The sequence below is a fragment of the Melospiza melodia genome, chromosome Z (assembly GCF_035770615.1).
Source record: "Melospiza melodia melodia isolate bMelMel2 chromosome Z, bMelMel2.pri, whole genome shotgun sequence".
Taxonomy (NCBI): Eukaryota; Metazoa; Chordata; class Aves; order Passeriformes; family Passerellidae; genus Melospiza; species Melospiza melodia.
In genome coordinates, this window is record NC_086226.1 from 72,361,615 (window position 1) to 72,384,332 (window position 22,718).

The 22,718-nt window shown below is 37.6% G+C and overlaps 1 protein-coding gene across 4 annotated transcripts in view; it reads right to left on the bottom strand.

The window, feature by feature from the left end:
• Nucleotides 1-6,577: 6,577 nt before the first annotated feature.
• CSNK1G3 (casein kinase 1 gamma 3) overlaps nt 6,578-22,718 on the bottom strand; it is a 70,236-nt gene continuing 54,095 nt past the window's right edge. For 2 of the 4 annotated variants that reach the window (XM_063181202.1, XM_063181207.1), the window contains 5 exons: nt 22,473-22,568; nt 15,334-15,440; nt 14,933-14,956; nt 10,103-10,194; nt 6,578-8,821 (listed from right to left, as the gene is read on the bottom strand). In XM_063181202.1, the coding sequence (XP_063037272.1) occupies nt 10,137-10,194; nt 14,933-14,956; nt 15,334-15,440; nt 22,473-22,568 (285 nt within the window). In that variant the 3' untranslated portion in view covers nt 6,578-8,821; nt 10,103-10,136. The remainder of the gene's footprint in view (nt 8,822-10,102; nt 10,195-14,932; nt 14,957-15,333; nt 15,441-22,472; nt 22,569-22,718) is intronic. The other 2 variants (XM_063181205.1, XM_063181206.1) reach the window with 2 other exon arrangements.

Sequence of the window (22,718 nt, forward strand, 5' to 3'; positions counted from 1 at the left end):
CCAAGGAGGCATGAAAGACAGACCAGAGCAGAAATATTTTCCCAAAACCTTCTTCCTCAGTATCTCCTATAGCAAGCCATGGTTGCCAAAAGAACCTTATTAAAGCAATTACATTAAGCAATCTTCTGCAGTAGTTCTCAGCGGTAACCATAATTTTTGTACAGTTCTTGTACTACCTCCTGTTTCAATACAAATACAGGTACAAACCTGTGCCAGCTGTCTCCTGTTGGCTTGGCCACCCACAATTTCTCAGCAGACAGACAGACACTGCCCTTCCTTCCCAAGATATTGAGCTGAAAGTACTGCAGGGTATCAGCAAAGCCCAGCTAACTGGCAATCTGCATCACTTCCCCTGCACACAAACTGACTCAGAATGATTCTGGCACAAGAAATTCACCTTACAGTAAGCTAAGCCTTAGCATTGAAGGAGAGGAGGAGGAGGGCAGGAAATGTTCAGAGATTAAATTCTTCCTCTCTTCCCTTTCTTCTTAAGGGTGTTCACTACTTAACAGAAACCCAGCACAACCTTTTGGTCAGCCTAAGCTTTAGATTTCAAATGCCCATTAAGCCTCTTCAAGACACACATTGGTCTTTCACCAGCATAAGGCTCAGTACTCCTATCCTGGTGTCTCCAAAGGCTGGCAACTAGCTTGTAGTGCTTTCGCAGACTTTAGTTACTCTTCTCCCACAACCCATTTCAAGAGAGATGATCCCCACCTGCTCAGAAGGCGCAAGAAAACAGTCATCTGCCAGAGGAGACCAACAGCTGCATTTTTGCGGGCTTGGCTTTGAAGGAAAACTGCCCCCAGAGAAACCCAGAAGAGTGGGAGGGGCAGCTGCTGCCAAAAAGCCTCATGCCCCCTCCCTTTACACCAACAGCGCAGCCAGGCCCAACCTGACCTCCAGCAGGCTGCTTCTGCTGCCTCTGCTCCTTCACCAAGCCATAGCACACCTTCCCAAAAACAGCTGGACACCTGGCACACAATAGCTTCATGCCATTATAAATCCAAATAGTGAGAGATGCTTCTCTCCTGATTAAGGTGCTAATGAGTCCATATGTCAAAGTCAGTAATAAGGTTATTTTGACTGTAAATTTTTTAACAGATATCAAGCAGAAAACAGTCACTACCCATGGTTCCAGCAGTGTCCCACTGGGGCTTCCTCACCCTGGGCCTCGCAGTGGGGGCATCCTGGAGTCATTCTTCTGTGGAAAGCACCGTTACACAGTCCAAGCTCCAGGTATCCTCAGGTTGGTTGCTGGTGTTCCTGGTGTTCCTGCAGTGTATGAGCAGTTGCTTCCTTTTCCACAGTTTGCCAGAGTGGGATTTGCCTGGATGCGTTCACTAGGTTGAGTTAACCAAATCTCACCCCCATCAGGCTAGGAATTAGCTTCTTCCTGTTGTAAATTTCTCGTCTGTGCTTATCTCAAGTTCCTGCTCCGGTGATCCCTCTTACAGCAAGTTCCTTCTGTGGCCTTGACTGTTTTCAGATGGGCAAGTGTGGCCTTTATGTCCTCACACCCTGCTGAAGTCACACACAGCAGCTCTGCAGGCCCCAGGGGCTGCCCTGTATTCCTTTGGCATGCACAGTTTTACATGTTTGAAACTGCCTGCTCTGGCTATGCTCAGGCCACAACTCCCAGATGTCCCTCCCTGACAGTGCAGGCAGGAGGCTGGGACTCCAGCACACATTAGACTGGACTGAGCCACAGAAGGCGCCCTGGGGTGCCAGACATCTGGAAATAAACCAGACGAATAACAAACTCTTTCCAGTTGTCTTGTCATTTTATGGCTGAATCACAGACCTTGGATCTGAGAGCTTTCCAAGTTTGTGTTAAGTTATATTAAATCAAACCAAAGTGGGGGCATGAGTTCAATTATGGCAGAAGCAAAAAAAGAAACATTAGAAACTTGACCAAGAGCTGTGGAGACCATTTGCACTGAGCCAGGTGTTGAAAACTAGCCTTGTAAATGTGGTTCTCTGCAGAGGACAAGCCAATTGTACCATCCTACAGCTTTCTGAGCCCTGGGCTACAACATGGGTGCACAAACCCCAGGAGTGAGCAAGAACATCCACTGCGGTGTGAGGAGCAATCAGCGGGACTTTCATTTATATTTATTTTATAGTAAAAACCAATAGGCAAACAAAAATCCTAACAACAAAACCACTTAAGAAACAAATTCAGCTTTACAAAGATTTAATGCACAAACTGACACCAGTGTTTCCACTCACCTCATGTATCAGATCATGCCAGGCCATCCACAGTGCCGAGGTCTCCTCAGTGAAGAGAAGGTATCAACAGCACAGAGAGCTTCAAACAGTGCCCTCCCTCATTTGCTCACTTTCAGTGTTTTTCCACATAGTGCAGTTCATATGGACCAAGTGCATTTACAGCACCTGTGCTTGCTTCTGAAGTAAACCACCCCTCCAAAATGGACACGGAGCTCCCTGCAAAGAAACTGCAGATGGAAGACAATCCTGATGCTCCAAGCAATCAAGAACATGGCAGAGCTGACAAGTTTCCTATTCATCATGGCAGGAAACTTTTGTAATAATGCACTACACAAAACTGATGCTTAACTGGGGGGCAGAATTAAAAGATACTGAAATTCTCTGTACTGGTCATTGATACAGTGGGCTCATTTCATCTGCAACATGTGAGTATTCCTAAGAATACTAAAGTTTACCTTGTCTTTTCCAGAAAAGGTAGTTTTCTGTAACTGTTTAAGAAAATGGCACAGCACAACCAGATTACAGAATACAATTTCTTCATTTAAGAAAATAAATATAGAAATATATTCATTTGTCCTCCATGTTCAAAACTGTTCAATTTACCTCAGCAAATTTAGATTGTAATATCCAGCTGTGATTTTAGTCCATGCAGGGAGGTTTATCAATCAAATTGTCATAATTTATGTACACTTACTACCTACCTAATTTCTGGGAGCTCTAAAGAACTTTATCTTCAGTCCCTCTTGTTCATAGAAAGAGGGCATTGATGTGGAAAACAAACTCCTAGCAGGGATCCTCAGGACAACCCCATATGGCAGAATGTGGCCAGCATACATTCTCAGCTGATGAAACAAACAGATCTACCCCTCAAAAGTTAATTCAAATTGAAGTGGATACCCAAGTTCAGAACCTATGTATTCACAAAAGAAAAAAAGAAGGACTACTATTGAAGTCTCAAGATTTATATCTCTGAAGCAGTGAAGAACTCTTGCTATTTTGTTTAGGTGCACCACAACAAATTCGCTAGCCAATGCAAGAAAGGAACAATATAGAAAATTATAAATTAATGTGTGATGAATTTAAGACTCATTTAAGACCCATGCCCCAGCTGTCAGCAGGTCAAACCAAGTGCAGGTTTACATAGTCACCCACAGACAACTGCCTCAAAAAACAGATAAATATTTGCAGCTACGCTGTCTCAAACTGAACCACAGAAAGGCAACTGGTCATGTATGGCTCTTCATGTCCAAGCAATGGACAGTCAATGCCAGCACTTCGTGCATTTGAAATATGGTATAATAGTACATTCCTAGCATTAATACAGAATTCTGTTGCAGAAGCCCTTCAGGATCATTGAACCCAACTACTCTCAGCACTGCCAAGCCCACCATTAAACCAGGTACCAAAGCACCACATCTACGTGTTTTAACTACCTCCAAGGATGGTGACCACCATTTCCCTGGGCAGCCTGTTCCCATGATTGAGAACCCATTTGAAGAAGCAATCTTTCCCCAGTATCCAATCTAAATCTCTCCTGGTACTGAATCAGGCCATTTCCTCTTGTACTGTCACTTGTTTCTTCGGAGAAGTCATTGACTTCCCCCTGGCTACACCCTCAAAGTCCCCCCTAAGCCTTGTTTTCCAGGGTGAACACCCCCAGCTCCCTCAGCCACTCTGCACAAGACTTGTGCTCCAGACCCCTCCCCAGCTCTACTTCCCTCCTCTGACTGCCTCCAGCACTTCAATGTCTTTTCTGAACTGAGGCCCAAAAATGGACACAGGACCTGAGGTGTGGCCTCACCAGCACCCAGTATAGGCGGACCATCCTGCTGGGATTATCCCTGCTCCTACTGGCCCCACCATTCTTGATAGATGCCAAGATGCCTTCTTCAGGGTACAGCTGGCTTCTGTTCAGCTGCTGTTGACCAGCTCCCTCAGGTCCTTTGCTGCTGAGCACCTTTCCAGACATTCTTTCCACAGCATGTAGCTCTGCATGGGATTATTGTAATGGCAGGACTCAGCACCCAGCCTTAAGGTTTTTGTTCAATTTCAGCCCACTGATCCAGCCTAAGTCTCTGCAGGACTTTCCTACCCTCCAGCAGATAGGCATTTCAGGCTAACGTAGTGTTGTTTGTAAACTTACTGTGGCTACACTCAATGCCCTGGTCCAGATCACAGGTAAGACCAGCTGTCAGCTGAATGTAACCCCATCCACCTCCACTCTCTCCTCACACAGTTTTTTTACTCAGTGAGGAGTGCACCATTCCAAGCCATAAGCAGCCAGTTTCTCCAGCAGAACACTGGGGGAAATCGTGTCGAAGGCTACACTAAAGCCCAGGCAGACAACATCTAGTCTTTCCCTCATCGACTAAGATCACCTTGTCAAAAAAGGAGACCATGTGGGCTTAGCAGTACTTGTCTTTTGTAAACATGTGTTGGCTGGGCCTAATCCCCTGCTCATCCTGTATGTGATTGCCATGTGATTGCAACCAAATCTACTTGCTCCATGACCTTCCCCATCACTGAGGTCAGGCTGGCAGGCCTGTTGGTTCCCTGGATCTTCCTTCCACCCTTCTTGTAGATGACTATCATGCTTACTTGTATTAGGTCTGGCTGGGACGGGTTCTTTTCCCCACGGCAGCCCTCACCTTGCTGTGCTGTTAGTGACTGGTGAGGTGCTGGTAACAGAGTGGTGCTTTGGCTACCTCTGAGCAGCCCTGGCCCAGCATCAGCACTGTCTCCCCAAGATTCTGCACCCCCCACCACCAGCAGGCTGGGGCTGGGCAAACCCAGGAAGGGGATATGAAAAAGACAACTGACCCAAACTGATCAAAGGAATATTTCACATTATACAAAGTCTGCTCTGATATAAAGCTGAAAGGCCAGAGTCTATCTCCCAGAAATTCAAGATGGCAGTTGTGCTGATCTGCCTCCTCACTTCTCTGAGAACCAAACACTGTAATTTTGTGACCTCTGTGCGCAAGACAGCCTCCAACCACCACATCACTCAGCAGCCTTTCTTAGTACACAAGTCCACTGGGGACCCAAACACCCTTGAAAGCCAAAAAGCCTGGTCTTTCCTGATAGTAGCTCTGCTGTTTTTTTTTTTTTTCATAGTGCCAAGTATCTTAAACTTAACATCTTCATAATCAGCTGCAACCAAGACAGCCACTAATCTTCACCCATCAGACTATCTTTAGTTGCAAACAACAGACCTAGGAATGGACCTTTATCAAAAGCAACCTTCTATGTACTTTAGGATCTTGACAAGCTTTTGGAGTGCACACATGCAAACCTCCTGAAGGACAGCAAGGACAAGTTCAGCATCCTGCAATTGGCCCAGGGCAACCATCACTCTAAGTATAGACTAGTGGATGAAGGGTTTGGGACCAGAGAAGCACTTAGGGACACTGATGAATGAAAAATTAGACATGACATATCAATGTGCACTCAAGCCAGAAAGCCAACTGTGTCCTGGGCTGCATCCAAAGCAGCGTGGGCAGCAGGGTGAGGGAGGGGATTCTGCGTCTCTGCTTTACTCTGGCGAGATCCCACTGCAGTGCTATGTCAGCTCTGGGGTCCCCAGCAGGAGAAACACTTGCAACCTGTTGGAGAAGGTCCAGAGAAGGCAAGAAAAAATAACAAGAGGATGAGAATAGCCCTCCTATAAGGAAAGGCTGAGTATTGGGTTATTTCAGCCTGGAGAAAAGACAATTGTGGGCTTTCAAAACTTGCAACATAAAACATGGAGACATTTACCAAGGCCTGTGACAGAACAAGAAATTACAGATTAAACTGAAAGAAGGTAGATTTAGACTGGATGTAAGAAAGACCTTTTTTTTCCACAGAGGTGGTCAGACAAGCAACTGGAGTCAATTGCCTGAAAAAGTTGTGGATACTCAATCCTTAGGAACACTCAAAGTCAGACTGGATGGGGCTTTGAGCAACCTGATCCAGTGAAACATTTCCACACTTACACTGGAGGGGGTAGTAGAGTTTTATGTTTGGACTAGATGTTATTTAAGGGCCTCTTCTAACCCAAAACATGTCCTTTTCATGCATTTCCTAGACCTCTTCAGGTCTTTTTTAAGGTGGCACAGACAGCATAAACTTTAATCCATGAGCAGATTTCAAATGTGTGCATTAAGGTCTTCTCACTCCGTTGCTGTTATCAGGTCCATTAAAGCACATACCAGTAACATCTGTTAAGTAAGCAAACACAACTCTAAGTCAGGCATTATGAGAATCATGCTTTCAAATTCATTCGCATCAAAAGAGATTAGATTTGTTCAGCATATCCTAAAACATTAGTTCATCTAAGACTGTAGAAAAAGGGGGGAAAAGGCAAATTTTAAAAAACTATCTTTATTTTTTCTTACATTTAAACAGGGATGTATTTCAGTTTTAGACATCCAGCCATTGTTTACTTCTTTACTGTAGACAGGAAGAAAAATTATATAAATGCAAATCATATTGGCATACCTACATTAGTGCCAACTGCTGTACCAGAAGAAAAGCTTCTTCCGCATTAAAATCAAGCACTTCAATTGCTGAAAAGCTAGTATCTTGCTAATCATTTCAGCAAATAAACAGCTTTTATATATTCAATCATTGTAAGTCCATAATATTCACACTTTCTTTTGATGGAGTTCAGATCATACAAACACTGTAGAGATAAAAAACTCCAAGAATAAAACTCACCAGGTGTGTGAGAAATACACATACCACATGTACAAGCAACAGATTTGGTCAAGTACTACAAAGAAGGATGTGTTTTCATAAGAGAATGATTAAGTGACGTACTTCTCAGCTCAAACAAAAACAAAGAAAAAACTTTATGAGTCTGAAATAATCAGTAACACACCCTGGTGGAGTGGAAACTTATGACCTGTTACACAGTGTGCATTTGTAGGCCAAGTTCAGATTTTCTAAAACAAAACTTAAGTGCATGAACAGTAATAATGACAAAGATTGAAGCATACATATGAGCACATAATCCAAACAATAAAATACAATTTTGGCTCTTAATGAAAAATAAATTACAAAATAAAATTAAAATCCTTGTAAATGCAATGATTAATTCAAAGGTGTACCTTTGCTTTTATATACATTTTAAATGCTACCACAAAAACAGAAGAAAAATAAATAAGTATGCCAAAAGATAATTGTGGACAAATGAAAAAAGAAAAAAAGACGGTACTTAGCTCTAGAAGAATTCTAAAGAAACAGAGATAATCTGTGTTTGGTCAATAAATCTATCTAGTCACTTCCACCTTCCACAGTCCTTCTTTAAAACTGGCAGTTAAACATGACAAAAAAAAGAACTCTGTCACTATGACTTTAAAAGAAGCATGTATTTTCTGAAGAAAATACTAAATGGGCTGTCTTGCCTACAGAACTGTTGGTTTGTTCATACTGCAAGCACTTCATCCAACTGTAGAGAAACATCAGACACATCCTTACCATCCTATGATACTAGCGAGCTTACACTGCAAGACAAGAAAATTCCAGGAAAAAAAAGCAGGAGATTTGGGATGCTCTGGGAGGGTATGCAGTGAAGGCAGAAGTCTAACTCACTTCTATTGCATTTATTTTCTAAAGAACACACAGTACACCTCTAACTTTACATGGCACGTCCATATTTTCAAGTTAAAGATGCTGTCAATCATCAACTACCTTAGTGAACATACAGGCTTTCATACTTATTCTGCTTTAACCAGATTCAGTATTTGCTCTGTAGTGCTCTTCTGAAGGTAATTTGATCTTGTTAACATTACCAGATGTACAACTTAAATTATACAAACATTTGTATTCTTGCACAAATACTCTTATAACTTCTACTGTACTGCAGTATTCATTGTAGGCAAAAGAAAAGCAGGTTTTCAAACCAAAAGGGTATTGGAAATACTTTCTGTTAGTAGCACCAGCATTTTGACAACTGTCAACAGTTAAACCAGCATCCCCAGTATCTCTAGACAGTGGCAATTTGAACGGAGTAACAATTTGACTAACCAGTAATACTGAGGCAAAAGAAGAAAAACAATGCAAATGTCATAAAATAAATCTTAAGATTTTATTATTTTGCATTATTGTTGTGTATCTGTATTTTTCTTCTTAATTTTTGAAGAAAACTGCTTTAGATACACTGCTACAAACTCAAATAAGTGATTTATGACATCCGTCTTCATCTAAGACACTGCTGCTACTTCCTAGGAAAGAAGAAATACTTCTCAAGTTCAGTTTTGCTCAAGATACTGTTCATTTTCTATCATTTCATTGGTCCGTATGTTGATGGTCAAAGAAGCACTCCTATTTGACAATATCTTAAAGCTTTCAGAAGAGATGAATTAAAGAAACAGAAGATGGATGCAGAAGAACCAAATCAAAGCACAGAGCCATGATATTGTTTCTCAGAGTCCTCGGAAAATGTGTTTATTATGGAGGTTTTTGCTTTGGGTTTTGTTGTTGTTTTTTTAAGATCACAAGACAACAGTTGAACAAATAAGCATTTCTCCGTGTTCTGTTTGGTTCTAGTCATTTGTTGCGCTGGATGGTTTTCCTTTTCCTCCGCTTGAATAAGCAGCAGCACCTGCAAGTGTGACATGAATTACATTTGATATGAAAGAAACCACAAAACTAAACTATTTCTCTATGTCTCATTTGAAGTACATAGCTCAGGAACAGCCAGCACCACAAGGAAATCATTAAGCTCTATTGCAGGAAATTGATTTATTAGAAAAAGAAACTGAAGTAGAGATATTTTTGACACGTTTCACCTTTTTTGGTAAAAAGTATCAAACTAAAGCTAAAATGCAAGTAGCTATTAAGCCCTTAAGTATTGATGAGAGTATCAAAAGCACAGGTATTATAGGCTGACTTAAAAAGGTATTTGTAATAAAGAATATTCCATTACTCGAGTACTCTTTCATATTAACTGGCAATATGCCAAATGGAAGCTTGTGCTTATGACTGTGTCACCTAAACTGTGCACTTAAAACACTATTGTTGCTAAAACAAGAAAACAATTTGAGCTTCCTTTGTCAACCAGAACTTAGAAGAACTTTGTCCAAGGCTATTCCACAAGACATTTTAGAAGAAAATTCTAATGAACAACATAATTAATGCTCTGACTCAGTGATGTGAAAATAAATATTACAGTGGAAAATTACAGCTTAAATATAAAGAACACTGATAATCCCTCTTCTGCTTTATTGAATACTACATGAATGAAAGAAACTGACAAACACTGTGAATTTCACTTAGCAAACTGAGACAATCTAAAAAGCACCTGAAAGAACCCTACAAAATGAAAAAGAGTTGAAGAGAGTTAGATATAGATAATATACAGAAGGACTGCAGAAGTCCAGAAAGTACTTTTGAAAATAAAGAGGAAAACAACAAATTACACACGCACACACAAAAAATTCCTTTAAATTGTACTGCTAGGCTTATTTTAAGCGACTCTCAGGTCCTGAACACCACCTTTAAAAATAAAGCTTCACACAGAACTGTTCACAATGTGTGTGGCCAAAACTGAGCATGCAAGTTGTCTACTCTAATAGAACTTGTCCCATGGAGTTCTGTGGTTTGGTTACTGAATTCTCACTTGCAGCACTATACACTGACGAGTCTTAAACCATGAAGTACAGCAGTAGTGAAAATATAAATGTACTGCATGAATAGCCTTGATCGGTAAATCCTTAAGTTCACCAAGAATTTATGTCACAAAAATTCAAAAGGAATCCAGATGATTTAGTTTGGAATATGGGAAATGGGGAAAGCATTTAAAAATCAGGGAGACTAAGGATCTAAAAATAAGGTTCTACAGGGGGTGAGAACAACATCCAAAGTTAGGGGAGACAGAAGTTACCTTCTCAAAATATCCAAGGCACCCTGTTGCTCAGTCACTGAAAAAGTAGCAGTGGGCAGAGGCAGACCAGAACTGCTCTGAGAGTTACATAACTTTCAGTAGAAAAAAACATTCGTTATTGATGAAAAGGAAGCCCAAAATTAAAATTCAGTAGGGGAAACTACACAGATATTTTTACAGCTAGCAGAAGTATCATACTGTATTTACTAAATTTGAAGTACTTCTTAAAGAAGAAATATAATTGGTTTTGAAGGGTAGGAGCCACTGACTGTAACTGAAATTCCCCCATAACTACTAACCCTTTTTTTAGCATCTGCCTATAACCACTCACATTCATTATCACTTAAGCTTTGAATCCACTTGTAGATCTATGAATCCCAATTTAGTTTAATTTCTTTTTCACCCCAAGTATTTTATATATGCCATGTATCAAAGCAAAGCAGTTCTCCTCCTTTCAGTATGAATTATCCTATGATCTTGTAGATGAGGAAACCCTACCCTCATCTGTGATGGCAAATCACTTTCATACTTGCTCAAGATTAGCATGCTTTAGGAAAGCCCAAAGAAAAACTCTGTTTTGATTTATAACAGTAGAATATACAGGTTACATAAGTACCTGTGTAGGAAGATGGAAGTCCAGCAGACAATTTATATTCTAGAACAGCTATCTAGAATTTTAACTCTTCACTCTACTTTTAAATAAACTTTATTTATATGGATCACAACCCAAGAAGATCATACTTCTTAAACATTTAGGACTACTTGGATCCTCTCTGCAATTCAAGGACACTTTAGGTCTTCTTGCTTTTCTTATTAGAAAATTTTAACTCATCTTTGCTGCAAATGTCATATGGTTTTTTATTCCTTCTCCTACTTCTCTGTCAACCAGAGAAAAAGGGCATCATGCAATGGTAAAATCAAAAGTTCTATTTTTAAGCAACATAAAGCACAGCTTTTTTAGTCCTCTGGTCTTATGGAGTTTGCATAATACTACTATAATGAGTGTAACTTCTATTAACAGTTCTTTTGTTTGGTTTTGTTAAACTATAGAAACTATTCAGCTAAATTTCAATTCAAGGAGAAATCATTAAATGTTGAAAACTTTTATTTGGTGTGGAAAAATAAATAAATTAATAATATATAACACATCTAAAAAGGATTAAAGGAGTGCAAATTCCATGATGAATTGTAAACCATAGGACTGTTTTGGAAATAGAAACTGAAGTACACTTAAACACTGTGATTTTTAAATCTAGAAGTGCTAGACTTCAAATTGGCTTCCAAGGCCAAATAAATGCAATTTTAAAGTATATGCACCTTTAAGTGGGATTATGGTAGAACAGACTCTATTGCCTGACAATAAAATTTCTGAAAGAAACATAACCCTGAGTCAGAGATTCACAGTGCATAATCTCTCCACGAGTATAATTCCTAACAGAAATGCAGGCTTGTTCTTCAGCTTACTGTCGCTAGAGGGGGTTATTGTCACTTTTACATAATACAGATATTACATTGCTCAGAGCTATATTTAAAGCTATAGATAGGTGCTTTATTAAGGACTATTAAACCACAAATACTATTCAATATGCATGCAAAATACAGAAGAGGTAATTTTTAAAAATTTCTACTTCTAGGAAAGGATTTTTTAAAAATAAAGTATTTAATGACTGCTAACCTTCATCTGGAGTTTATTTAACATTTCTAGAATCAACAGTATAACAACAATCTATAAAGTGCAAAGAATACTGCACTTTTCCTGTACAATGTAAAGTGTCTTTTGAGGTATTATCTGAGGTAGCAATCTCAGCATTATAGTTTTGAACAGTTTTTGTCCTTCCTAGGTCATTATCATATCTTTTTCCTGTTAAATACCCTTCCTTCCAGTTGAACAGTACCTTAGGCCAAAATTCTAAAGCAACTTAATTTGTCATTTGTGTTTAGACAGCTATGTTTTTTTATTTGCCATCAAGCATGTGGCAGGCACTTTACTGTAGGATTAGAAACAAGTGTTAAAAGTGGCAAAAAAGATGCAAAAAGGACAGATCATATAATCACTTCCTTTTTGCCCTTCTCTGCCTTCCCACAGAAGAGCCTTTTGGTTATCCAAATCACACATGTTTCACAGAAGCAACTGTTCTGTGGCTAGCAAAGAGGAAAGACAGGGTAATTAGTGATAAATGAAAGAGCATCTGTAGAAGACTATAGATAGATCTGCAGATCCCCAAGTGTCAGGGCAGCACAGTGATCAGGTTAGTTTTCTCCTTGCTTTACTACTTCTTTAAGTAACAACTGAAAGTGGGCAGAAAGTAACTTTTCTAAAAACCCAAACCAACAAAAAGAACCAACAACCCCCTCCACCCCCAACACTCACAACCAAACCCACCAGAATTCCCAAAATGCAGCACGCACTGCTAAGTCATGCTAGCTGCACACCCACCATGAAAATGACACGGCATAAGATTTAGAATATATACTGCATGTGAGTAGATAAATAATTACTGAACAATGAAATGTTTGGTTAAACATTGGTTAAACGTCCCAAAACAATAAAATCCTTACAGAATTAAAAAACCCCAAACTTATCCTTTCTGATTTACAGGATTTCACCTGAAATGGTAGCAGCAGCTCAAATATTCACCTAAATTACACTTATGTTCACAGTTAAAATCCTACATAATGGGGACAATCCCTCATGAGGGGCACTCCTTTTAAAAGAAGATATAGTCATGCTAAGTTTCTAAAACTAAGGAAACATCTAAAACAAAGAATGAAGCATTTCTAAATAAGATTCAAGTTTGTCTTTTCAGAGTATAAGGAAACATTACAAACAGAAGATATGAGCAAGAGAGGTTAGCTTTGTTCATACTTTCAGGCGGAAAAAAGATTATGAGAGAGGCACAAAGTTAGACACATCCTTGCCATCCAATGTCTCCTTAGAAGAAAAAATATCCATGTCACAGACATGAAGGATACTAGTAATCCCATTCCCTTAACCTGTTCCACAGTGTAAAATCTATAAACAAATGTTTGAACGTGTCACAACCCTTTTTGATATTAGGCTTGCAATTACAATGTTAAAATGTAAAATTAAAATCTTCTAAGTGCTATTTCTGAAAAAATATGTTTACCTATGCATTGATGTTTGATACTAAAGCTGAAGAGGGGGTGAGGGTGAGAGGGCATGCATGTGTGTTAATTGACTGTTAAAATATAAAAGAATTTCAAAATATAGAAAACTACCCCCAGAAAAACCTCTAGTCACTCAGGAAACTTGAGTTTAAACAGACAGTGCTGAAACACTAATTTGAGTGTTACATACTCAAAAACAAGAAAATCAATCTAAAGAGCAGGACACTGAGACTAGTGATTTTGTCTGTAACCAAGCTAATTAAGAGTAGGCCAAAAAGGTCACGGATAGAATATCTATCCATTATGTATTCATATCAGAAAAAGTGAACTCCTATACTTCTCAAGCAGCTGAGCATCTTGGCTCCTGAGAATTCTCTTAACTTTCTGCAGATAACCAATTAAAATAGGGAACTAAAAATGGGTTTAATTGTGCTAATCACTACTCAAAGTACAAGAAATTTAATCTTTTTCTGTGTGCACATGAGCTGAGCATAAGGAAGATTATCACTGTGCTTATTTGAAGAGAGGGGATAGGGAATTTAGCTATGGGCAGCCTATCAATATCCTTGCCCCTTTGGATTTTTTCTGTTTCATATATATATATATATATATATATATATATATATATATATATATATATATATATGAACAGATACATTTCTGACAGTAAAATAATACCATACTCCACAAAGATGGCAGCAAAGAATGTAGTTCTCCTCAGTGGTTCCCTGAGAAAGCCAATGCAAAAATGTGGCCCTACAGACACTGCCATTCAAAATTATTAATTACACTTGCAAATAAAGCTTACCTATCAGAACCAGAATTTGTGGAACAATTGCTTCAAAAAAAATTTCACTTTCGGAAATTTCCCTTTTATCTAAAGTCAGGAAAATGGGTCCTAGAAAAATTGCTGCTAGTGAATTGCTCTGCTACTAATGTAGCTGAGCAATAATGCAGATACTAATGTATCCTTCATACCTGTGTGCCTTTATTTTATGATAAACTAAATCCATACCCTTGTAAAATCCTATTTCAAGCACAATTATCAAATGAAACATGTTGGAATTCATATCACCTTTAGCTACCAAGAATATTGTTCTGTACTATTTTTCAAGTCTAAGTTTACTACTCAAATACATAAATATTAGTTGTCCATCCCATGGTAACAGATCTTAATATTTTTCCCCTCCATTGCACTGGATATAATTAAGAATTAAGGAACTCTGAAGTTATGTTTCAGTGATTAGTTAGAAAGCTGTCACAGACTAATACTTTGGTAAATAGTTTGTTTACAGAGATAATTGGAAAAGTTCAAACATCTGCTAGCAATTATTACTTATTCATGTGAATTATTTTCCAGATGTTAATACACTAGCTGAATGCTACAATATTTGAAAAGAATGCTTTCCCCTTTCAAACAGAATAGAAAATAAGAAAAAAATATTCTAGTAGCCATTAAAAAGGTTGATGTAAAGTACATCACAAACTACACAACTTAAAAGCAAGCAGGCTTTGAAGCAGGCAGAACAGCTCCTGAAGGTGGGTGGCGTTTTGTAAAAACAGTTAATTGTTTCACAGAATTAAAATGTATTTTGTCATTTCTAAATAGATATTTTAAAGTTTTCTGAAGTTAGTTTTAAACAAAATAAAAAGAACAAAGCTCCTGGGGCTATTTCTGCCTGCCTGTGCTGTATAACTCACCACATGTTCAACACTTTCTGGCAGCTATACAGAAAGAGAGCAAAGGAAAAAAGAGAGTCAGAATACAATATAGAGGAAGACTTTTACATGTTCTACGCATGGCTTTTGGTAGTCACAACACTATCTTAAAATAAATATTTCAAAATGAGTTGAAACATCAAAAATGCATGCACTTCTCTAGCCAGCATAGCAAGACATGTCATTCAAGGCTTAGGCTTAAAAAGCACAAGCTATAGGAACTCTACTAATTAGAAACTTAAAGACAAAATTAAGTATAGCACTGTAGTTTTGCTCCTCACCAACAGCTATTCAGTTCAGACAATATTTTCTGAAAAACTATATAAAAAATATTGAAGCAGCTGAGCACAAAAGATACAAAGAAGATAAAAAGAAGGACATACTTTGTTTCATCCATTACTTCTACTTCTGCAGGAGCTGTGATGGGTGCATTTGAACGGCCTGCAGTTGGGTCATCCGTGTTCAGCTCTCCATTTGTTGAGCTTACTACCTGAAATCAGAAGAAAGACCTGAAAATATACTAGTGCCAGACATACATTTGTTAATTCCTAAGGTTCCAATACATCTTAAAAAAACAGTATTTTTTGTTATTTCTATAGTTATTTTTATTCCAGTAACAGTATTTTCTCCAGGTTTAATTCTGGCAACCCTGTGCTCTTGTAATTCTCCTTTCATATCTATTAATGGAACTAACCTCTACAATGAACTCACAGTGAGTGGATGAAGCAAAGCAACTCTGTGGATGTCATTTACTAATTTCCCCCACATCTCTTCAGAGCCCTAAGGGAAGGCACTAAGCACTTTTCCAATACCAATTCAGTCAGTCTAACCCTATCTCTGCTCCTTTGGTGTATTTATGTTACTTGGTTTAACTCTTTATATTCACACTGAATATGAAGGTCTGCTTCAGTTGTATCTCAAAGGACACTCACCTGAAGAGGGAAAAACTAAGGCTGTCTTCTAGACATAAGAGTATATGATGTTTGATTTTTATGACATGAAAACATCTACTGCCAAAAAAAATTATAAAAATTAGATTAATCTTCATTCCTATTAGTTTACCATGAAATTTCTATGTAAATTGTTCAAGTCACCGTGAGAGCTGTGGTTCTCTAGGAATATTTGTTGAGACTTTAAGTGGAACCCAATATTCCCTCTCACAGTTCCTGTCAGCTTCCTTGTGTCACAAATGGAGACATTCCAGAGGCCTCTCCATTATCAACCCCACAAAATACAAAAAGGAAGATGGTTAACTGGCGTAGACAAGTGCCTACCTGATCAGAGCTGCTGACAGTGCTAATTGACCCACTAAAGTGTTGACTTGACTCCATGGAAATGTCTACCAGCTATTAAATAGCAGCAACTGCTCGGCAAGCCAGCAAGCACAAAAATGTAATTCTGGACAAATAATATAAACTTTTGCAGAAAACATCTGTAAACAATTAATCAGCTCTAGAGCCACTAAGAGTAGTCTGTAATTCAAGATTATAACCAGCTGTTGGCTGATAGTCAGAGATTAAGGTAGATGAGAGAGAAAGAAAATCACTACCATAATATTATTTCCCTCACTCTTCCAAGCTCTCCTCTTGTTATAACAGTTATGTCTCATCTATTTATAACCAGAGCTAAGAGCCTAGCCTATTGAGGTTTGTTTTGTGGTTCCTATTGTAACTAAGCACTGCATCTCAGAAGTTTGCTGCACTCAAGGCATTTTCCGTGCCCTTTGCCAACATCAGGCCAAGTTTTCTTCTTTTTCAAATTTCACTAAAATAGGAACCACTGCTAAAAAAACATCCTGCAGGCTCGTAACAAAATTAATGATAGGCGAGATTGCAGGAATCTAACTACCTAAATTTTAGTCACTATAACTGAAGGAATGATAGGAGACTGTACTTTATTCCTGCAATGATAAGTAAGTCACTGGAGTTTCAACTAGGTGTCTTAAGCTTAGTTTTGTATCACTGGGCATGACAGAAGCACTTCACATTCAGTGGCAGAAATAAGTAGGAATTGTACTTTAACAAACCTTAAGATGGTGAGGCAGGCATCCTGACCAAATATCCTGGGTTACTAGTTATTGGGTTTTACAGAGTCACGGAATATTCTGAGTTGTCATCATTACATATTTACTAAGAACAGGGATACAGTATTATCCCAACCACCTCGCTAGGTATCTTACTGTGAAGGTAATTCCATTGTTTCTTGTAAAATACCCAGAGTGGAAAAGTGCATCACAAGTATTTGCTAATTAAGATAGGTGCAGTCATAAAAATGTAAGGGTAAAAAAAACTTTACTCAACTTGACCATCAAATGAGTTTGGTTCCAAAGGAAGCACAGAATGGTTATGGCTGGAAGGGATCACTGGTGGGGTCATGCTCACATGGAGCTCCCTGCGCCTAACTACATAACTAACCACAACTATAGCCTGCACTAATCCATATAAAGCAATGTCACCCAATTAATATTGTAGTCAGCCTTGCCTGCAGCCCTTATAGTGCAGGATTTCTGCTCTATAATCTAAGCTTAAAAAGAACCTCAGATCCATGCTCAAGACTGAGTAAAAGTGTAAAAGTTGTTGATGAGAAACAGAAACCCTCAGTTTACCCAAACAGAAGTAGGGCACATCAAGAAATAGCAAGAAATAGCAAGACCCTTTCTGGATGGGAAGCAAACACAGTACAACTTAGCATTCCTGACTATTGTAAATAACAGGTCACAGTCTGCAAAGGCATTTGCAAGAAATCCTGTTCTCTTTTCCTAAAAAACAAATGAAAAAATGTAGGACTTTTACACAGATATCATACAGGCAAACTGTAGCATCTGTGGGGCATTCATATGACACTTTGCTTCACACTTCTTTGCCAGGAGCACCTGTTCAATGATATCTATCTTCTTGGACAACACATTTAAAAAAAGAGATCAAACTTAACTATGTACACATCTTCATTTGAATTGGAAAACTTGACAGTACGTGTATAAAAGTCCTTCCTGCATGAGTAATATTATAAGTATTATGTATGTGCTATACTAATCTAAGCTGACTTCCTCTTTATAGAAGCCAAAATCACCCTCTGCTGGGGTCAATGCACTACTATGTGGTAAGAAAGAACAAAGCTTACTGGAGCTTATTTTTCAAACTGACTTCAAACTCAGCCATATACATTCACCAAATACATAAACAAATTCTATGAAGTGTCTGTTGCATGACACAGTTTAGATGGGAGGAACATGATGTTCTTCTTTCTGGAAAGAGTTACACCCATTGAAAGCATAAGCGAACCAAAGCATATATAGCATAAATCCAAAAATCAGGATCATTCATGCTTCTCCAGAACCACAAATGACCTGACTTTCACTCAAATCTACTACTGCTGAAAGCAGCTCTAGGAGTTCCTCACTAATAAAAGAGAATGAAACTAACAAAGACTCATACAAAGGAGTACAAGAGATAGGCAGGACTGCATCAATTCCACTGTGAGTAAGGCTATCAGGAGTATGAATTTAATTTCACATTACCTCAGAAAAGTACTTTGCAGTATGACGTAAAAAAGCCTTTAGTAAGGCAAATTATTACATTTTTTTTTCCAACTATGAGCGAATCATCTCAAAAATCTGCACAACAGACGCAGAAAGATATGGGAACATAACAGAATTGAGCAAGAATAAGTCACCCAGAGGACATCGTATGCACTGAAGGAGGGGTACACCAAATTCTGTAGCCAGAATGTACCACAAGTAAGGCACAATGAAAATTCATCACAGTAGATTCACATAAACAGCTATAACTTTAGGAAAGAGAAGCAACATCAAACTAAATTTGCTTTAAGAGAAACTTTGAATTTAATTTCTCTACTTGTGACTCAAGTTGGAATGGATTTTGATGAAATCAATAGCCTGATGAAAAAATGAGAGGCACTATTAATCTCTTAGGAGACCTGAATACAACTACAGTGAAAAAATTAGGATATTTAAGTCATGGTTTGCATCTAAAAATTCTGTTACAAAATGTACATGAACATTTTTCCCTGAATAGTAACATAATTACATTTCAAAAACCAAATATTTTAAAAGCTTCAAATTAGAAGTGTTGCAATATTCAAGATTAACTTAAGCTATTCACCTATTTTCAAGTGAGAGAATAACCACTAAACTGAAAACCTAAAACTACTTTAAGCATTTTTATAACTTCATCCTGGTTTAAATTTAGTTCCTTCAAATTTAATCAGTTCTTTAAAAGTTTTAAGATCACCTATATAAAGAAGCATATGCATCACTGGTTATTTCTTGATAGTCTCTATGCCATGAGGTAGAGAAACAAAAATTCCACCTACTACCTATTAATGACACATTCACTGTGAAATAGACTGATTTCTTAGATACATGGTCCTCTGGAAGCTTGACAAAGGCCAAGACACAGTTAAACCAAAATACCAAATCCCTAAATGGTGACATTAAATCTTCAGTCTCTATACTTTGTTCTGGATTAGTACACTAACTGATTTTTTACTTGCTATGTTCAAAAATCAGTTAGAAAGTCTGCCATAAAAAACAAATTTTGCTGAATTTCATTATTGTAGTCACACCAAAGAATTGCAAAAATTTGGAATAGACATAGAAAAAAACCCCTTAATCCCATTAAGAATCTCAGTAAATGAATTCTTCACTCAAAAAATAAAGCCAGTCTACATCTCTAAGGATTTCATTAGTGATACTACACAATTCTTTGTTTTACCTTCAAAAAGTTTTCAGGAAATACAAAAGAATAAAAGTTACCACAATACCTTTTTAGCTCACAAAAGCTCAGCAAGATTGATTTGTTTCATCTAACACTTTACTATCTTGACTTCTTGAAGGAGAGGAATTGGGCAACTGAAAACTAATTAAATCAAATACAAAAGTCTTTCAAGCAGTTCTTAAGTACTTTACTGAGAACTCTTTAACCCAATCTTTCCATCTAACCTCCTTTTAAAGAATTTCCCATTGGGAAAAAAGAAAGAGAAAAGAGAAAGAAGACCAGTTAGTAAGTAATGGAAAAAATTGCAATGGAACAGATTAATACAGTCTTTATGACAGCACAAGCAGATTGCAGCTCATGCAGAGAAAAAAATAATTCACTGTTGTACAACTGACATTTTGAGAAGTGAGACAAACTTACGAGAACAAAGGCACAATAGTTGTTGAACAAAATGCTGGGAGGGATGAGTTGATCATTAATAAGTCTGCATGAACTAGAAAAATTGACTGAGGTAAGTGGAAGAAGGGATGTCTTCCCTTTACAACTCAATTTCCTAGTACTATTTGAACTTTTATTGTATCTACAAAGTAAAATTAGACATGTCTAAGCACATTAGGATGTTTTGACCACAAGCCTAGGGTCTGGGAAAAATTAAATTAGTACAAAAAGTAGAACAATATCTGTTAATGAAATACCAGTTTGAACCTTAATGGTTCCCACTTCAACTTATCACTAATAGCATACAAATGTATGCTAACAAACATACATCACCAACACTCAGTTCCCTCAATGTTAATATGTCACAGAAAAGAATCACTAGCACATCTGAATAATCATCTAAAAAAGAGCCTGAGATGACATCAGCAGCAGTATTACAGATGACTAACAGCACTGACCTAAAAACATTTCACTGTCACTTTGAAATAATCTGACGGATCTTCATATCTCGCAGAAAAATTAATAAAACTGATCTCAAAGATGAGCAATGGCTCACTAAAATCACAGAAAAAAATGCACTTTAATTTCACACCTCAGACTCAACTTTACCCTTGAACAATTTTCTGTATGACTTTTAGTATTTGTCTCCTTGGAAGCAACTAAGAATCCTACTAAAGTAGCTAGCTAATGAAACAACTTAACAAATAGCATGATTCAGTTAGTATCCCTGCAACAAAGATGTATTTGATAACAGCCAGGGGCTATGTCACAGCATAACTGGAGATACTATGTGATTTTATAAGTGCCCTTAATAAGGAAGCATGACCACTCCACAACAAAAAAGCAATCCAATCTGAAAACATCCTGCTGCACAACACTTGATCTTCCAAGACATATGGCTGCAGTTTTGCACAGTGCTCTCATTCACGTGGCAATTGCTTAGCCTCAACAGATTTAAATGATCTGAACTCATTCAGACTGCCTGTATCCTGTGAGGAGAAAGAACTGAAACAACACTATATTAACAGTAAGGAATACTAGTGTTATTTGTGTTATTTCCTAGAAAATGTTCTCCCCATCCCTGAAGGGTATTTAGCCTATTTTACAATGGAGGAAAATTTCTTGTGATCATTACATTTTACCTGACAAAGAATAAAAGACTTCTGAAGTGCCACAATTGCCAACAGAATCATATGATGGCACTTTGAAAGTTCTACTAACTGTAATCTAACTAATTCAATGTGTATTTTTCTAACCTAAAATATGGGAAAAGAAGGCTTTTTTAAACATTTGTTAATGGGAAGAACAACTTTTAAATTTTTATTGATACACTGTAATAATTATCACCTATTAGATTTTGTTACACTACACATGACAGCTGTTTCTAAAGTAACAAAATTTAGAGAATGCTATTACACTGACAGAACTGCAGCCTTGTTTTCTGTATCCTGAACTTTTCATTCTTTCTTCAGGCCATGACAATCTTTTTTCAAAATCAAAAACTTCAGAAGAAACGAATGTAACTTAGATGGTCATAATCAAAAATGCAGCAACAATTTCCACACACAACCCCTGCCCAGATAAGACTTCACAAAGCTGAACCATTTTCATTTTGGCCTCAAAGCTCAAAATCTCATGTAGACTTCACAGTTGGCATTTTGAATCTCCTGGTATTAATTCCTCACACATTACTCCAACTATTTCACACCTTTATATATTCAAAGAATAAGACATCAAAAATTTCAAAAATTAGTTTTAAAAATTGAAAACAAACCAGGAAAATAGCTCTTTGAAGATGAAATCAACTAATAATATAGGAAAAACTTTTGGTTTCTACAGATTTTTTCACTGAGATGTGTGAGGTGCTGCCCTGGGAACCTTTTTCTAGTAAATTACTATTTGAATAATGGAGTGAAGTTTAAGAAAACATCACTAAGTAGCATTTTAATTTGATGTTTACTTAAGGAACAAAAACCACAGCTTGAACAACATAATTCAGTGAATATTGGGTTTCAGTTGCTAATACAATTAACACATTTAAAGTCTAAACTTCAGTTGTTTTCACTGAGCTAAGTATATATTCTGTAAAAAAGACAGCTCAACTGTTTTATTTTTGACTTTAGCTAAGAAACATGCAAGAAATATTCCATCAACAAAAAGTTCCATTGTTTCAGCACCTGTTTTCAGTTTGGCAACTGAACTGTGAAATAATAAATAATAGCAGCATTCTGAACATCACTGATAAGCAATCTTAATATGAAAACATGAATCATCTGATACATTACAGGAAAGTAGTATTATGTAAGGCAAAACAACTGATTTAGGTCATGCAAAGAAGCAGAAAATACCTGTACAGAGCCACCATGTCTGTCAGATGCCAGGTGAGCCCTCAAATGATGTGGATTGGTTTGCTGTGAGTCCCAAGCTGCCCTATGGTCTGTTGACTAACATTTTTGAATGTATCAGGATTTATGCAAAAGAAGAAAAAAATTTAAAACAAACCGTGCATTAACTGTCATATTTTTAAGAAGTACAGAAGCGCTACACATTCAATCCCTATATAGAATGCACTTCAACATTATCAACATACTTAC